This window comes from Brachionichthys hirsutus, unplaced genomic scaffold (genome assembly GCF_040956055.1).
Source record: "Brachionichthys hirsutus isolate HB-005 unplaced genomic scaffold, CSIRO-AGI_Bhir_v1 contig_955, whole genome shotgun sequence".
In the NCBI taxonomy this organism is placed as follows: Eukaryota; Metazoa; Chordata; class Actinopteri; order Lophiiformes; family Brachionichthyidae; genus Brachionichthys; species Brachionichthys hirsutus.
Window position 1 is genome coordinate 105,703 of NW_027180373.1, and position 18,920 is coordinate 124,622.

An 18,920-nucleotide genomic window follows, 5' to 3' on the forward strand; every position below is an offset into this window, starting at 1 on the left:
GACCAATCATTAATTCCTCCAGCACTGTGAGTAACAGTAGAGCGAGGTCGGAGTCATAGTTTTGTTCACGGACTTCATTCAGAGAACAACTATTAGATTCAATTCATTATTTATCATTTTGGTGTATCTGTTTGAACTGAAAGTGGCAACAAAGGCTTCATCTGCTTCTTCTTCTTTTTTCAATTATGAATAATAATGGATACAGGGATACTCTCTAGACACCCTGTAGAACTGGGTTGAACATGAGTTTACAATAAAACAAGAACACATGATTTGAATTTGGCTATCGAGCAAGGGAGCAAAGGTGCTGTGAGGCCAAGACATTGCTGGCGTAGAGCACTCGCTTACAACACTGCATTATCCTCAGTATTACCCCAGTAGAGTGGAAGTAATGAAGCTCCTGCTGCACACGGTTTGTGTACGTGACATGATCAAAAAATGAATGAAAATGAATTTAGGTTTTAAACAATGAAGGCTGCACCAATTTTCTGATATAAATCATTAGGATCATTTTAAAGACCACATACATGTTTAAGAATATAAATTAACCAGTGTTTGTTTTGAAAGATTTACCGATTTCTGATGAAATGATCATGTTGTTTGGTTTGCTCAAAAGGCTGTATAATCACATTCCAATTCTTGCAAATTAATCTTCATGTCTGATTAAAATATTGATTTCCAGATTTCAAAGTCTGTAAAGTTTATTGTACACAATGTTATTTCATGAAATATGAATCAAAGCATTGTTGCTTGATGATATACCACCAATTTATTTATTAGAAATTATTAAACTTTTTTTAATTTGTCACACACAGTCTTTCTTCCAAAAACATTGCTGCAATTACAGTGTGACCTAAAATCTGATTTTTATATACCGGTAATAATTATTTAAGAATGGACAAATAAACAGATAAGAAATGTATAGAATATTCTATTGTGCTGATTGAATAAAATCTCTTGCTGTCACTTTACACTTTACCCATCATATGTCTCTTTGTATTGTTCTCAGGTTTTAGCAATATTATGTAGCATTTGGGTAAAAAAATGCAAAACAGAATTCCGTAACTTGATGCCAGAATTGCAAATATCTCCACAGCAACAGTGAATTTTCCTGGAGAGCTGGCATAAGCTGGGATAAACGTGATCCAGACGGCACAGAATATCAACAAGCTGAAAGTGATAAATTTGGCTTCATTGAAATTGTCAGGCAAGTTTCGAGCCAAAAAAAGCCAAAACAAAACAAAGGAGAGCCAAGAGTCCTATGTACCCTAACACAGCCCAGAACCCAACAGGTGATCCCAGGGCACACTCTAGGATGATCTTCTCTTTATAGCGTTTCATATTTTTGAAGGGATAGGGAGGGTTGATGGTCAGCCAAAGTATGCAAATTAAAAGTTGTATGAGAGTGAAACACAGAACACTGAGCCTCTGTTGTTTAGGCCCAAACCACTTCATTACACTACTGCCTGGAAGCATTGCTTTAAAGGCTATCAATACCACGACTGTTTTCCCAAGCAGACAAGATATACAGAGGACAAAGGTGATGCCAAACGCAGTGTGTCTCAGCATGCAGGACCACTCAGAGGGCCGTCCGATGAAGGTCAGAGAACACAGGAAACACAAAGTCAAAGAGAAGAGCAGCAGGAAGCTCAGCTCAGAGTTATTGGCCCTCACAATAGGAGTATTTCTATAGTGAAAAAATACCAGGGCTATCGTCATTGCCAGGCAGGCCCCAAAGATAGAGAAGGTGACCAACAGTATACCCATCAATTCTCTGAAGGTGAGGAACTCAATAGCTTTCAAGTCACAGCCATTCCTCTCTTTGTTGGACTTGTACTCAGGAGGACATGTCTCACACTTCACTGCATCTGAAAGCATAAATATGTTTAGGCTGCACAGTACACACATCTTCATGTATACCAGTAAAGTGGTGAGAGTGATCTTGCCCAACAGGCACATGATCACGGTTAAAGTAAAGGCCAGGAATCCTGTCTCACTTGTACTGTTACTGAACTCGCCAACAGCACAGGGGATGCAGTCAAAGCAGCAGATCGGCTTGTCCTTGAAAAAAGCCCAATGGGTCCCTGGCAAACAGCTCTCACTGCAAACAGAGGCCGGGACCTGCGTTCCAGCAACAGAATTATGCAAACTTTAAAAGAAAACCTTCACAATTGCTAGGAGGATTACTTTTTGTATTCATTTGAAATATGACTTAGTCACGTGTGTCATTTCTTTTAGTTGTTTGTTTGACAAAAAGGGTAAATGCATAATTTTTTTTATGAAAAGAAAAGGCTGTCTATAATTTCTTACCTCAAAAGTATTGCCTGCCCACACAGCTCTCACACCTTCCTTTCTTTGAAACTGCTGACCCTCAGGCCTTGAGGCATCGTAGTAACCAATGGTCTCAAAATGAATGTAGCCTGCTTCATCCATCTGCCAGTTTACCAGTGCATAACGCGCCACAGGATCACCCGAATCATCAAAAAATACATTTTCACCAATCTTAGTGGTAAAATTGACCTGTGTTAAGGAATGCAACACCTGTAGGGAAACAATGGTGTTATTTAAATATAAGGATTAAGACAGTAGTATTTATATAGGCATAGCAATTATTATTCAAATGTATTTTTTTTGTTTTACCTGCCATGGTTTAATATTTTCTCTATCAGCACAAGTATTGTTATCAAAAGGACCCTGTCCATCTTTGCATGTAAGTAGCATATGCAATGCATGAGCAACAGCATATGTGGCCTTGTAAACATTATTCAGCAAACTGGCATCTGAAATGTCTGTGAAGCGTGTATTTGTGTCCCACAGAGACTCCTTCCCTGTGCAGGCTGCTCCTGAATCCTGAGGTTGAGCGTCTGCTCTGGGAGTCAGCGTGCAGCCAAACACCGTCTCCCACAGCTCCACCAGTCCTTGGTCTCCTAGCATGGTGGATGGCCTGCTGTTAGCCAGGAACTCTTGCAGTCCGGGAATGTGAGCATTTAGTGCTGCAAAACCCAATGCCCCCTGGACGACAGCATAATTTTCTGGAGAGGCAATGTAGCGATATGTGATCCAGCCCTCGCTGCCAATCCACTGAAGACCAGTCATATTCTGGGCATGAAGCTCTTTAATAAGTATGTCAAGGTCTGTGCCATCAGCAAATGCCACTATTACCTTTGAGGTGGATTTCTTGATGATGTCAACCACCTCTAAGAACCACTGCCTGGGATCAGTTCTGTAAATAGCGGCAGAGTACTCAACACATATGCCTTCCCTTTTTGCTGCCTCCAGGAAAGTGGCCATGCCACCATTCCCATAGTCACTATTTGTTCTGATAGCTCCGACCCATGTCCAGCCAAAGTGTTTCACAAGCTTTGCTAAGGCTCGGCTCTGATAGATGTCACTAGGTATGGTTCTAAAGAATGAGGGATAGTCTCTTCTGTCGCTGAGGCATGCACAAGTTGCTGAGTGGCTGATCTGAAACACATATACGAAATAGCACATTTTCACATCCTTTGGTAGCTAATATTATGTAGTCATAGCAAAACATTAAGATATTATTTTACCTCTAATTTAAAAACACAAAAGTATTGATGGATAAAACTGCAGTGAGCACTCACCACGGGTATATGGAAAGGTCCCGTGGTACGTGCAATGCCTATGGTGGAGGTGGATGTAGTTTCACCAATGATGGCGTGCACCGTGGGGAGATTGGTACAGCTGTCTTCCCCAATCTCATGCTGATTCATTAGGTTTAGTGATGCTCTAATGGACAGAGGGATGCTCGGGCAGGAGTCAAAGATCCTGTAACCCAGTGTCATTCCTGGCAGCAGCACTGAGCTGTTGTTGATCTCTTTAATGGCAAACATCATAGTGTATGCATATTGCAGCTCTCCTGGGTCTAGTCTGGGGAAAAAAAGAATGGCAAATCTTTTATTTTGAAAAATGTAGCAAAAAAATATATATATATGCATAATGTTCAATCAAAATTTATATCCACATACAGTTCTGTAATTGTAGTAAGGTTTACAGTCATATATAATGTCATCAGTGTCTTACCCTTCACACTGGATACTTCCAGGGTCCGACTGGAGAGCTGGATCAATAATGACTGGATTCTGGTGGAAGGAAAAAATGCCTCCAATGTTGATGTCTCCCTCCTTAGAAAATTGAGTGTGTTCTTTTGTCCCGTATGTCTGACACACAGGATCCCCTCCTCTTATAGCCAGTAGGAAAAGAAGTGCCACATCTGCTATCAGCAGCATAATTTTTCACAGTGATATTTAACACCCAAGGCTCAAACATGAAACCTCAACTGTGAACATTTAACACAGCGGGGTTTTTAAAGGCCTCAACAACCTCAAAGTTCTAGATATTTGGTTACACCATATATGTTTCTCTCCGCCAATGACAGCGCTCATGTGACTGACATATAGAGTAACCAATCTGCCAGTGGCCCCAATATGTGTATGTCATCTTAAATTTCTGCGAGTTAAATCTAATGTGTAATACCTCATTTTTAGTTCAGTTTAAAAAAAAATCGATTTGAATTGAATCAGGAATTATTATTTTTTTGTTTATGTTAAATTCAGAGTGTTGCCATCAGATTTGGAGAAGCTCCAAGGAATCTAAACATCTTGTATCACATCCAACTAGAATCTGCACTTTATTTTGTACACGTAATTCCCGAAGGTAGTTAGTGGAAAATAGCCACTATGAATCCCAGATACTTCTCAAAGCAACTCCAAATAGGCACATGCAATTCTAATTTGATTGCTAGACAGACGGACTGACTGACTGAATTCAATTTCAGGAATGCCAAGATGCTGAAATTATTTTACCCTTTTAATAACAACACCGCTCCAAAAAACAACAACAACAACAAATACATATATGAAGTTGTTTCATGTAAGAAACATTATTTCCTTTTTCCAAATAAATAGGCATTAATAATAAAATTTGAAAATAATTAAAAAGTATAGTGACAATCATTTCAAGAAATGTAAGGATGCTTAATGTGGTCTTAAAACTCTTGCTAATTTCAAATCTTTTAGTAAATATCAGAAAAGTTTTAATCACAACATTGGAGGTGGTTCTGCACATGTATTTCAGATTTTTAATGGTTTCTCCCCATCATATGTTTTTTAGTATTTTTCTCTTGTTTATAGAGTAAAATATAACATTTTGGAGCAAAGATACAGAAAAGTAACCCAAAACTACAAGCCAGAATAGCAAATATTTCTACAGCCACAGTGAATTTCCCTGGAGAGCTGATATATGCTGGGATGAAAGTGATCCAGACAGCACAGAATATCAACATGCTGAATGTGATAAGCTTGGCTTCATTGAAATTATCAGGCAGCTTTCGAGCCAGAAAAGCAAGGAAAAAACAAAGCACAGCCAGGAGTCCAATATAACCGAACACAGCCCCAAACCCCAGGGAGGAACCTAAATCACACTCAAGAATAATCCGCTCTGTGGCATGAGCAGTATTTTTATGGGGAAACGGTGGAGCAAGATGTAACCAGATTGCACAAACTAAAACCTGCAATAAAGTACAACTGAAAACTGTTGTTCTTTGCAGTGGGACAGAACACTGTGGAACGGCCTTTACTGGCCCTTTGGCCTTAAAAGCGATCACCACCGCAACGGTTTTTGCTAAGATACAAGACATGCACAAAGCAAAAGTGATGCCAAAAGCTGTGTGTCGCAGCATGCAGGACCAGTCAGAAGGCTGGCCTATGAAGGTCAGAGAGCACAGGAAACACAAAGTCAATGAGAAGAGCAGCAAAAAGCTTAGTTCAGAGTTACTGGCTTTAACAAGAGGTGTGTGACGAAAGAAAAATGTGGTGTTGTTTGGAAATAAGGAGACAGTAGTAGTTCCAACCACTCAACTTTATCAGCACGTCCTTATTACAACTTCAGTACATCGCTCGAACATCCACGCTACCTTCTTCTTCTCTCCTACTTATTCTGTCCTCTCTCTTCTTCTGCCGTTCCTATTTCTGAGCATCCGAGTACATGCGCCATCTTGTGGCGAAAGCATAGAACACAACATTTCCTTTCTTGTAGAAAAAGTAATTTCTCCATATCTAAGAATTGCACAGTAAACACATTACATTAGCTGTAGGTTAATCACATTTGTAATTGTACTTTGTAACCAGTAAATTGCTATGTAATAACAAAACACATTTTGAGTAAAACAGATTATTACTTGTACTTATATAACCATCTGTAAGAACCAAGTTACTTTATCTTAAACCAGAAAGTACAGGTAAATCAACATCTTAAGGCATAACCTTGTGCCAATTGGGTATGTATTTAGTACGTCGTTCTTTTGGAGACGTTTTAGTGGCACTTTTCTCAGGAAGACTACTACTGTTAGAGTCATTTTCAGTGAACGGAGGGCAGTGGGCAAGGTGAGTAGCATTCCAAACTTTTCCATCACTCAGCAAGAATGAGTGTGTACCCACATTTTTCTCGACAGTCACTGGAGGAGTGAACCTGGGGTGCAACACCATAATCGAAACAGAGCAAGCGTGCAGACCAGCGGGCAATGCGCATTCCAGCACGTCCTATTCCTTTGGTGCTGAGAAGAGTTGTCAAGGCTTGGTGGTCTGTACAAAAAAGAAGACAGATGACACCAGCAGTGTCAAGCATGCTCCAAACAATGAGAAAGCAGCAAGGAGGACACCCAGGGTTTCTTTGTAAGACAGGAACTCAATAGCCTTAGGAACACACTGGCTGTGATCTTCATTTGACCAGAACTCCAATGAACACCGTGAGCACTCGGCAGAATCTGAATGGAAAACAAGCTCAAATTGAGATTACAGGGGAATGATCAATGGTAGATTCTTGGTGAGATACAGATGTAGCATTGATTTTGCTGAACTATCACATAGTTATTGACTGTTAGAAAGGCTTCCACTCACTGCTGGAGTTGTTGATCTCTCCAGCAGCACAGGCGATGCAGGAGAAACAGCAGGAGGGTTTTCCTTTAATTACAGCCTGCCGGAAACCTGGCAGACAGTTCTCACTACAGACAGACTGGGGCCTCTGAAACAACACAACATATCAGTTACTCTTGTTTCTGTCATACAGGATTGAAATTGCAACAGGGCAGTTTATACAACTCTTTGCTATGTCATTACTATCTTCATCTCAATTAAGGTAAAACCCTTGTCATGCTATAGCCTGCACACTAAATTATACAGTACAAAGACATGTACATATTTGTAGTATTTGGGCACATGTGATACCTTTATGGATTCAGCAGCCCATGTTGTGTTTATCCCATTCATAGTAAACTGCTCTCCATTTGGCAGTGAAGCATCGTAGCTACCTACGGTCACAAATACACTGTCCCCTCTTTCGTTTCTCTGCCAGTTGATAAGCTCATATGTTGCGGCAGGGTCACCGTTTCTGTCAAAAGAGACTCGTTCTCCTGACTGGCAAGTGAAATTCACATCTTGAAGATGTTTCACGACCTTCCAAGAGAGAATAGTGGTCAATAATGTGAATTGTTGAAATGATGATGTACTGCAAGAAGGTCACCTCTTACCTGTTTCGGGTCCAAATCAGCTTTCCACATGCATGAATTCTTCACAGCTTGCCCACTTTGTCCACATTTTAACATGTTATGCATTGCATTAGCTACAGCATACACAGCTTTGTACACATTATTCGATATCCTGAGCTCAGACACATCTGTGAAAGGGGTGTTAACATCCTGTAGCCTCTCAGAGCCAGAGCAATGGATCTGGCCTCTTAGACCAGGTTGTAAACTGCAACCGAATGTGACTTCCCAGAATTCTTTCAGCAGATTATTCTGAGGGTCCTGACTCGGGTTAACCTGCAAAAGAAACTCCTGCAAGCCTGCGATCTTTGCCTTTCTGATGGAGAAGCCCAGAGACCCCATAAGGATTCCAGAATACCTTTCAATGGCAAGATGACCTGCTGTAATCCAGGACTCACTGCCCACCCACTGCAGTCCACTCAAGTTCTGATTCAGTGCTTCCTCAAGAAGAATGTCCATTTCGCTTTGAGCGAGGAAGGCGACCAAAACCTTTGCACTGCCACTTTGAATCACTTTGACGACCCTAGCAATCTGATCCCTCGAGTCAATTCTTGAAATGGCCTCTGTGTACTCAATACAAACCCCCTCTTGACTTGCAGCCATGATAAATGTTGCCAGGCCATTGTTGCCGTAATCATTGTCACTTCGAACTGTGCCAACCCACGTCCAGTTAAAGTGCTTGACCAATTTTGCTAAAGCTCTGCTCTGATAGTAGTCACTAGGAATAGTTCGGAAGAAGGACGGGTACTTCTTCCTGTTACTCAGACAAGCACAGGTGGCAAAGTGGCTGATCTAATGTAAACGAAAAAGGAGGCAAAAACCCATTAATAAAATTTAGGTAATGAGCGAATGATGATGAAAAAAGTTTACTGATTATATTTCCGATTCAAAACTCAATCTGATGCATATCAGCAAACTATGACAAACCCAAACTAAACCATAGCACACCATATAGCAATTATAATACTACCAGTATTCAATCTTTACAACATATAAACTTAATTGAAATTCTGGTGTGTCCATTTATGGTGGGATCTAGACTGTCGATAAAGGATTATTGTGCAATAAATCAAAAATAAAGAAAAAAAGGAGCACATTGTAGAAATATTTACCACTGGTATTTGGAAAATTCCTGAAATTTGTAGCATCACAATGGTTGAGGAGGACTCTGAAGCGCCGATGATAGCATGAACGGATGACTGGTTAGAGCAGTACCTTTCCTGTCCATTCATTAGACCCATTGTAGCACGAGTTGAAGGCAATGTTAAACCACAGCTATCAAATATCTTATAACCAATTGTGATATTAGGAAGCAGAGAGCTGCTATTGTTGATCTCCTCAATAGCAAAAATCATTGTTTGGACAAAACGTAATTCCCTGAAATTTATTCTTGAAAGAGAGACAGTAAAATTGTGACTTTACATCTGTTTTGACAAACATCTGACAAAATATTAGAGATTATTAGACAACAAAAAGTACCTGGAACATGTGAGACGTTCTGGAGTATCTATAAAGGAAAGCTGAGGCTTTGACATTTGATTATGAATGGAAAAAGCTCCTCCTATAGTTATATGTCCTTCCTTAGAAAACAGAGGAAATTCTGGGCTCCCCAGCATCTCACAGAATGTTGTCTCTCCCATTGCTTCAAAAATTCTTATAAAAAGCATAAACAGCAGCATCACAAAGGCACATTCACAAACCTGGCGCATAAAACACAAATTTATAAGAGTAATTCTAGTGTAATTCTCTCGTTGAGCAAGACACGTTTCTCTTTTAAATAGGCGGTGCTTTATATTATGAAAATTATTATGATTGAGGTCCTCATCGAATCACTGTGTGATGATGTCAGAGCATATTACTATTCTTCTTTACAGCAGTCGAGGCGGTTCCATTTTTGCCCGTGTATTTATTTTTGTTTTTGTTTTGTCAGCAGGATGTCCTAAAACCGTTCAACCATTTTCTTTAACTTTGTTTTTCCCCCCAGATGTATTACAATCTAAGAAGATTCTGATTCACCAGTTTTTCATATTAGGTAAATCATATAATATTATGGTATACCTGTATGTTTACAGACTGGCATTGTGCCCTTCAGCAAGGCTTTTTGTTGCAAACTGGCTGCAATTGTGCAATTCAGTGTTCAACACTGAATTTCCATTGTACTGTCCAATCAACCATATAGCAAAAGACAATTATCACTGTTCTTCATTTTAGAATATTTTCAAGTATTTAACGCTCCATAGTATCAGATTGTGTCGATGATTTTGATATATTATGACATTAAAAGTAAAGTAAAATGTGATTGTCTACTAAGTGACAATTTTGAGCTGAAATATAGTGTCTATATGTGGCATTAGTCTAGATGTCAATATGGAAAAAGAGAAGCCAAAATGTTATTCATCTTAAAATGTAAAATATAATTGTATTGATAGGACATAGTTGTGAAATTAAATATAGATTATAATTGCTTTTAAAATGATTTCTAAATGTAATTTGATTGTGAAGTATAGCAGATGTTTGTTTGTGTTGGGCTGTAGCTTATTTATACAAATACACAAGAGTATATTCACTGTGAAAATGCCAGGAGGCCTGATGTATGTCAGGATTAATGTGATCCATGTGCAGAATATCAGCAAACTCAATGTGGTTAATTTAGTTTCATCAACATGATCAACTTTAGAGGCAAAGGCGAAAGCATGGGATCAATAGGTGTCATGCAAGACAGCCCAGAACCCTGCAGGCAATTGTAAGGGCTCACACGATGCCCCTTCCACTGAAGACCAATACTAAAATGTAATGTTACTTAGTCTGAGTACCCTAACATACCATTTAGTATGTGCAAGAAAAGTGTGAGGATCACGGGCAAACTATGCATGAGTCAAAAGTATTTCTACGACAACAAAATATACCTTTTAACCAAAATATACACTATTTATGGCCCAGAAAGGTCGCTATGAGTGGAGAATGAAAAGATGATCCGATACTATTTTAATTGTGACAAGTTACCTATCTGTTTTTAATACTAGCATCCTTTCCTTATTATTAGATATTCTTAATTTATTGATTGTTTTGGTATGCACTGAACACAGAGCCTTACTATGTTGGAATTAAAATACAATAGAAAATATGAAATATTATCTTACTCTTATTATGCACCTTTTAACAAACAACTGCTTGACCTCTTAGCAAGATCTTTAATTCTCCTCCTGCCTGTGTGGAGTTGCGGTGAGGCTCAGCAGATAGTGGTTGCATTGATCTTGTTTGTAACTTGAGTTTTTTAGTTATTTATTTAACCAGGTAAGTCAATTGAGAATTAATTCTCTTTTTCAATAAGGACCTGGATGTAAGATGCATGTTTTTGGTGGTGGGAGGAAGCCGGAGAACCCGGAGAGAACCCATGCAGACACGGGGAGAACATGCAAACTCCTCACAGAAAGGCTGCAAGTTGGATTTGAACCTGCAACCTTCTTGCAGTGCTAGCCACTGTGCCACCGTGCTGCCTAAAGGCATGACCAATAAATATGCACAGTGGAACTTCTGTAAATAAATATTTGTCAGCCTGTTGGCTTTACTCGCTGTTGTTCTTATGTGATCACAGTATTCATGGTGAAGAACTACGTCTACTGTAGAGGCCTTAATTGTGCTGATTTAACTGATGAAATATAATAGGGTTATTTTGTTGTATGTTGTATTCCAGCGTGTGTCCACAATGTGGACGAGTGGCTGTGGACTGGACAATTGTGATTATTCTCATCTACAAGCAGATGGATGGATAGTTCAATGGCTATATTAAAACTGTACAACTATTTGTTTAAATATCAACACAATTAATTATAAGATACCAACGCGAGGATTTTTTTTTTCAAATGTATTATTTATTATCTCGTACTCACTATTACAGCAGCACGTCCGAAAAGAAACAAGATTGTCTTAAATAAAAGATGTAATACTTTCACTGCAAACCATCCATTTTAAATTTACTTTGGAAAAACAAACTATTGCTGCTTTGTAAGAGCAACCTTTTTTACACAGTGGGAATGGTGGCATGGCCACTTTATTTTTACACAATAATAATAAATATTAATTGATTTTGACACAGTTGCATTCTATCATCTATCATATTGCCCAACATGTCATGTCATCTCTGGAAAGTCTGTGTTGGAGAAGGGAATTAAATTGATCAAAACAGGCCCTTCAGCATATGTGATTTAGCAAAGCACTGAACCGTGTGTCATTTAATTTGGTGTTACTGTCAGTGGTTGGTTAATAGTAAGCTGATGTAAGCCTCATGGCTTCTTTAATTAAAAACAAACTGTTGTTTGCAGAGAGACCCGTTCCATGAGGGAACTTTCTGACACCTCCTCAGAGGGTGTGTCTATTGGGAGCTGAGTTAGTTCAAGTGTTAAAGTATCCTCTTGTGAAGGTGGCTCAGGCCCGACCTTGAATTACCTCACATTTTTAACACCCACAAACAGAACATAACTAACACCCTCTAGAGCTCTCAGTGTTTCCAGTCAGCCTCCCATCTCTCACCAGTTCACAGTGGAAATTACCCATCAGGGCTGTTGCATCACAATCCCCTACAGGTCTCTTTTGGAGACCTTTGTCTTTACTGGGCCCCCCAAAACCGGCATGTTGCATTTAATAATATTGGGTTTTGAACTAAATCAACATGAATATTTATTCAAAGAATGTAGAAAAGAAATAATACCATTGATTTTATTTATATACTGTAGTAAGGAAATCAGAAATGTGAATAAACAGTAGACATGGTTTCATTGAATAATAGAGAGAACACATGACATTTCATGTCAGGATCAATCAATAACACCATAACTCCACAATAAATCCATCAATTTTTTTGTAGATGAGACAATTGTCAACAGCCACTTTTCTGCTTTGCGGGTCACAGATGAGAGGCAGGGGACATCTCGGATGCGTCGCCTGTGCATCGCGGGGCCACACATTACGGACAATTTGGAGTAATCAATTCACCAAAATCGCATGTTTTTGGTGGTGGGAGGAAGCCGGAGAACCCTGACAAAACCCACACAGACACGGGGAGAACATGCAAACTCCACACAGACAGCATTCGAACCTGGCACCTTCTTGTTGTGAGGCAACGGCGCTACTCACTTCGCCACCATGCCACACTCGCCAAAAAATAACAAACTAAAATGTTGTTAATAATTTCTGCAATGATTTAAACAATGAATGAAAAGAAGTGAGTATCTAGAAAGCATGATGATATGCATCATCAACAAAAAGTTCAAAATTGTTCTTGGTATCTTTATACACCAACGATTAAAAGTAAAAGTGAATCAGAGTTGATGTAAATCCCTACATGGGGTTTTCAGTGTTAAATGTTCATATTTTTCCTGAGGAAATATTTTTATTTTTTATTTTTTTTTTCATTTGGCATTATAGTGCATATCAGACACCTTTATGACTGTGATTTTTGGTGAGTGAATTAAATGTATATTTTATACGATTTTATCGGCTTTGGATTGTTTTACCATCCGTCCAGCAGTTTTTCCATAATCCTGCTAATAAACAAAGAGACAGACAGACAAATAGACAAACGCTGTCAAAAACATAACTTCTTTTGCCGAGAAGTTTTGTACAATTCCAGAGCACGGCATTGTGCATTCATGACTCAGGTACAAATTCATAGATACAGTAAAAAGCACTTTACGCTTGTGTCAGTATGGCTGAGTGGTGACCAGTCAGCTCAAGATGCTCACATTTTGAAGCTAACCTTGACGGGTCAGTGACCCCGGATGGCAGTGCCGTCGGATGCAGCCTGGGTTGTACTTTCCAGAAGTACTGTTCTGCCATCTGTTAAAAGGCACTGTATTTGTATTCAGGCCCCGTTGAGCCGCATTATGTAATAACAGATGCATTTTGTAATAAACTGTCCCAATGCATTATGTAATACATTTTGCTGCATTTTGTAATAAGTTATTACATTTTGAGACAATTAGTACAAAATGCCATTAACACAGTTTTATATTAAGGAATATGTAATAACACAGCACATTATGTGATAACAATCAATGTTTACTACAATTTAAGTACAATTTAGAACAAAACTGCCTGGAGTTGCTCAACAGTGCATTATGTAATAACCACCTCAAACTAAAACACTTTCCCCTTGTATTAGTAGTACAAGTAGTTTTTTTTTTTGGTACTAGTTGCTGAAAACTACTGGGTCAAGTTTACAATTACTATCAGTACAGACACACTCCAACAGCCACACACAAAAAAGTAAGACTGATGTCTAACAGCGTTAGTTAGTTATATTCATAACTTTGTGTGTTTAGAATCCTATTTCCATAAAAATAAAATGATGCATTGTATGCAATCAATGACGCCTTTATTGGACCAATTACAACACAAGAAATACTTGAATGTGAGCTCTATAATTGAATAACATTTCTGAAATTAAATGAACAAGATGCACACCTTTAGTTTCTGATTGTTTAATACTGCATAATCATTTTAGATGAGTATAGAGTTGAACAATACACTAACTGATCAGTTGGATTATAGGCAACATCATGTCTGACAGGACAGACTGCACAGGTTGTGCAGGTGATACAGCATCTTCGGGGTGATCAGATAAGACAGATGGGACACGCTGGTTATGATGGACGGGTAAAGTAGGTGGGAAAGTCACGTCTTGCAATACAGTCTTCAAGTTGGTCTGTGTGTGTGTGCTGAAGCAAAGGTGGATTTAGACGTTTTTGTTCTGTGGCTTTTGGGTGTTTAAAGCAGGCCTTTCATTGCTGCCGGGCTGCACTTGCTATCTCTAACACAAAGCACCATTGGTGTTCCTGTGGGTTCTTAAAATGCACTTTGTATTTTGATCTTTAAAAAAAAAAACACACACAATTTTGTCAGGTGTTATTTAATAGTTCTTTAAAACACGATGGGTACCATCTCTCACTCTGACCAAAACAGCACATGAACATTATACTTGGGTGGTGGATTTTGTTTTAATGCACGTCTGGTCATCATCTTACTGCAGTGCTCCGAGGCCTTCTGAGCCATTTTTCTCAACCTTTTGCGTTTAGTATCAAAGTTGTCTCGGTGTCTCAGGGATGATAAAGTCGATTGCTGCTTGGTCACACATTCTTTAGCTACAGAAGGAGAACTACGTAGAGGATGTCTTACCCGTTTGCTTTTTCTCCCATAATATACTTTGAATGGTGACAACCAGCCCAAGTCTTTCACTTGGACCGCTACGATGCATTTTCAACCGTGTCCAGTCCTTCTCATGGACCGAGCAGCACACAGGACAACACTCCATGTTGAAAAAGGGAAGGGCCTTCTCCAAACTGTTGTTACAAAGTCCGCTGGTACAGTCGAGCATTATTTTCTAAGATTGATTTCCAAGCATGAGTAATAATTACTCAGCTCATTTTGAAAAGAGCAACAAATTATTTGATCTTAAACAGGATTTAAGTAAAAAATTAACTCACATGAGCACACAAAAATTGCATCTTTAATGCATGTATCATCGCAGTCGTCCTGCGTTCACCATCAATGAACTTGCATTACAGTATACTGAACGCACAGATCATATCATTCCAAACACATAAAGCCAGTGTCGCCATCTGCTGGAGATGTTTTTAAACTGCATAAAAGTAATTTATTTGTCTTGAATTATTATTATTATTATTATTAAGTAGTAAAATTAACATAATTAATAATGTTTTTTAGTGAATGGCCATTTAAAGCTAAAGCTTTAATCATATTCATGCTTGAGTCGTAAATGTATTGGTTTTTTATTGGTTTCACTTGACTTTGACAGCAAAAAAAAGTGAAATCAATAAAAACAAATCAATTGACGACTCAAGCATGAATACAATTAAAGCTTTGGCTTTAAATGGCCATTCACTTTAAAAACAAAAAGGAAAAATGATTGCTGAAAACAATAGTGCTCGAGCCTTATGTGTAAAATTATGCATACATAAATAGAAAGACAATGGTAGAAAACTATCAACTTGGATATAACATAACTTTAGACTTGACATAAAGGATAATCATAGTTAAGAAGCAAAGTAATGACATTCATGCATAATACAATGAATGCACTAACAAAGGACATGAGGGCTTAACATGTCTATTGCATGGACTGGAATTATCTATTGCAAATAGATTATTTCAGACATCCTAAATTAAATGATCATTTTAAACTGCAGAGTAAAATTTTAATGAGATGGGTTATTGAGATATACTTAAACCCATGCACTGCTGCTCCATTTTGAACATCTTACAGCAGGGGTGCACACTTTTTCAGCATGCGAGCTACTTATAAAATGACCAAGTCACAAAGATCTACCCACAAAAAAAAATGCAAACCATAGAATTATTTTCAAATATATCGAGCATTCTTTATTTACAATTTATGTTGATGTACCCTGCCTACTGTAAGCCTTACAGTAAGACAGCGAACTGATTCTAATGCATCATGGGAAATGAGTGTGAGAATGTATGATAACTTCTGCAGACGAGTGCAAAATAAATCCCTGTTTGGATTTATTGTGTCAAGTCTCTGCCGCAATCTGAGACTCATGGAGCTCAGTTATTTTTAAATATATTGTAACTTTTCAAAAGTGTGACACTATATCGATCTAATAATTACATGAAATGGTGTACCGTACAGGCCTGAGTGATCAAATATTACAATAGCATAGCATATAGCATGCTAAATTGACATTTAATGCTGCTTTTAAAGAATAATCTGTGCAGCTCAGGCTTCCCTATTCCGGGGAAGAGGTTTTACAGCAGGACAATTGTTTACTATACATTCAAATTAATGTACATCAGAAGTCCGGACGGCTAATGAAGAAACACTCAGACCTACACATAAACCCTTCTGAAATATAGCGCAGTAGCAGATGTAATGGTAAAATATATATAAATCAAAATGTATTTAAATTGTTGGACCAGAAGTTTCCGAATGTCAGCTGATGAGTTGTAAGGAATAGTTGGAGTGCAGGCCAGAATGCATCAAAGCTAAACAATATTATTTTTGAGTGATTTTGACAATTATGACACAAAGTACATTCTACAAAATATGTTTTTTATCCGTCAGGTTTACGTTGCTTTCACTTGCATTGTGAGCCCTAAACAATTTGCATTTGATGTAAAATCAGTATTTAAGGAACCACTCCAGACTTTGTGTTTTTATTTTTCAAAATAAGATTTAAGGAAAGGAAATGAATGACAAATGTTAAGTCACAAATAATAACTTGAAAAATAAAAATAATATATTACAAATATATTTTATTATCTCTCATATCAAATTAATTAGTGCTGCTGGAACAGAATTATAATCTTGTTGTTGTCTTGTTAATTAATTTTGATTGGCTTGTTTTAACCTACTGAAACTTGAAATTAATTAATTTTCAGTCCAACACCTGGTGAACTCCTGTTTCATGGCCTCAAGCAAGACAAGTCGAAAACACTTGCTTGTCTTTGCATGCCCATCCAGCCCTTTTCTCCCATCTCAGTCCTCTGGGTAAAAGGTAATTGTCAGGTTTGGGCTGATGTCATGACACTAACTCTCTTCCACATTAAACACAATAACACGTTTGCCCAAGTGTGTGTTAAGCTCCAGTGAATGTTATTATTCACAAGTGATTAAAATCAAAACAACACTTTGTACCCATGTGTTATTCAAGTTCACAAACAAGTTCCAGCCCAAAACATGAGCGCACACACACACACACACACACACACATCCTCTCGTGGTGCATGTCACAAATAAGCAAGTGTGGCCTTTGTTGTATTTATTAAAGTTTTTAAATTTAAATGTAAAATAATAATAAAATAACTTTGTGAAGAAAATGACCTACGGTAGAATGTCATAAAAAATCGAATTCATTTATTTACATTACTTTATTTTAACTGTGTTAATAAGCAGAATTGTATCAGTTTAAATTATTAAATTTCTTTTTCCCACATGTTTATGTATAAGTAAAATAAATTTGTGTTCTAAGGTTTATCACAAGTGACAGATGACAGTATACTGACATAGCATATTTATCCAATGCTTTTATTTTATTTATTACATGTCACAACTCAGTCATTAGCCCGTACCCAATTCTGTGTTTCTGTCAGTCCCTAGGTTTGCCTGTATCTATCTGTCTATCTAAATTTGGTGTGACTATTTTACACTCAAAACCACTACACAATATGATTATAAATAACAAATCATTGAAACATTTAATGTTACATCTAAGGCCTATAGACGAAAAATATCTGTCAGATTTTACAATTTCATCAACAATTCACTGCACATCCTCACCCTTTCTGGGTTAAGGATGGATGGATTGATAGATTGATAGATAGATAGATAGATAGACAGATAGATACTTATGTTGTTTTACTGAATCAAAAGTGTACTCAATGTTGCTTTATCACATGTATTATGGATGAAATGATATAAAATGAAATTCAACATATTCACAAAGAACAGATAAGATAAGATATGAGGTAAGATATTTCTTTATTAGTACCACAAAGGGAAATTCAAGTTATTATTCATTTATTTTATTGTTTTATTTTGAGCATTACATAAACAGATACCTAATATCAAATATCTTACTTAATTTTATGCAGTACACAAGCACTTTATACATTGAAAAGCATATTGACAGTCCTTTTTATACCATTCAAACACCGCATATTTAAATCCTTTCCTAAATCCTTTTATATTTGGACATTCCTTGGACATTGCTCATTGTAAAGAAGCAAAAACATTTTATTTTACTTTTAACTTTTTGTACTTTAAAGTAAAATATTCCTCTAAAGTTATTGTGTAGTTATTTGCCCACACTTCTGCACAATAAGTGAAATATGGCAGGACTAATGAGCACTAGAGTGTGCGTAAACAATTTTATTTAAAACGGGTATGGTCGTTTTTTATTTATTATTGCTATACTTTTGGAAACCTTACCACGAACATGACTGATGTAAGATTTCCAGTTAATTTTATTATCACTCCAGAAATGCTTCATTTCATTTACTTTTTCAATAATCACTCATCGAGCTTAATTTCACTTATTATCACTCATTATCAGTCTACACCTTCCCAAATCACTATTACCTTGCAGGTCACACTGTTGCTTACTGTACTTTTGTATTACTATAATGTTTATATGCCTCAAAGGGTTATATTGTATCATTGCACATCTGTCCTCTAAACCTCACTCACTAATCTGATTAAATAAAACAAAATCATTTAACTGAAACCTAATGATATTGCATGCACAAAGAGATTCACAAGTTTCAGTTAACAAGTAGTATTTCGGGTGGCTCGGAACTAACCATCAAAGCCCTTATCTTT

At 37.6% G+C, this 18,920-nt stretch overlaps 2 protein-coding genes across 2 annotated transcripts; both read right to left on the reverse strand.

Annotated features, from left to right (window-relative positions):
- Positions 1–968: 968 nt before the first annotated feature.
- LOC137914173 (extracellular calcium-sensing receptor-like) lies at positions 969–4,253 on the reverse strand. The gene is given in 7 exon segments (XM_068757779.1): positions 969–1,226; positions 1,228–1,868; positions 1,998–2,121; positions 2,311–2,541; positions 2,641–3,465; positions 3,609–3,894; positions 4,048–4,253. Coding segments are annotated over 7 exon segments (2,571 nt in total).
- An 851-nt stretch (positions 4,254–5,104) lies between these two features.
- On the reverse strand, positions 5,105–9,243 carry LOC137914174 (extracellular calcium-sensing receptor-like). Its single transcript, XM_068757780.1, has 8 exons — positions 9,044–9,243; positions 8,677–8,953; positions 7,550–8,356; positions 7,248–7,475; positions 6,921–7,044; positions 6,631–6,787; positions 6,176–6,201; positions 5,105–5,820 (listed from the first exon to the last, which is right to left on the reverse strand). Exons 1-8 carry the CDS (start codon positions 9,241–9,243, stop codon positions 5,105–5,107), a joined length of 2,535 nt encoding a protein of 844 aa, XP_068613881.1.
- Between the last annotated feature and the right edge of the window lie 9,677 nt (positions 9,244–18,920).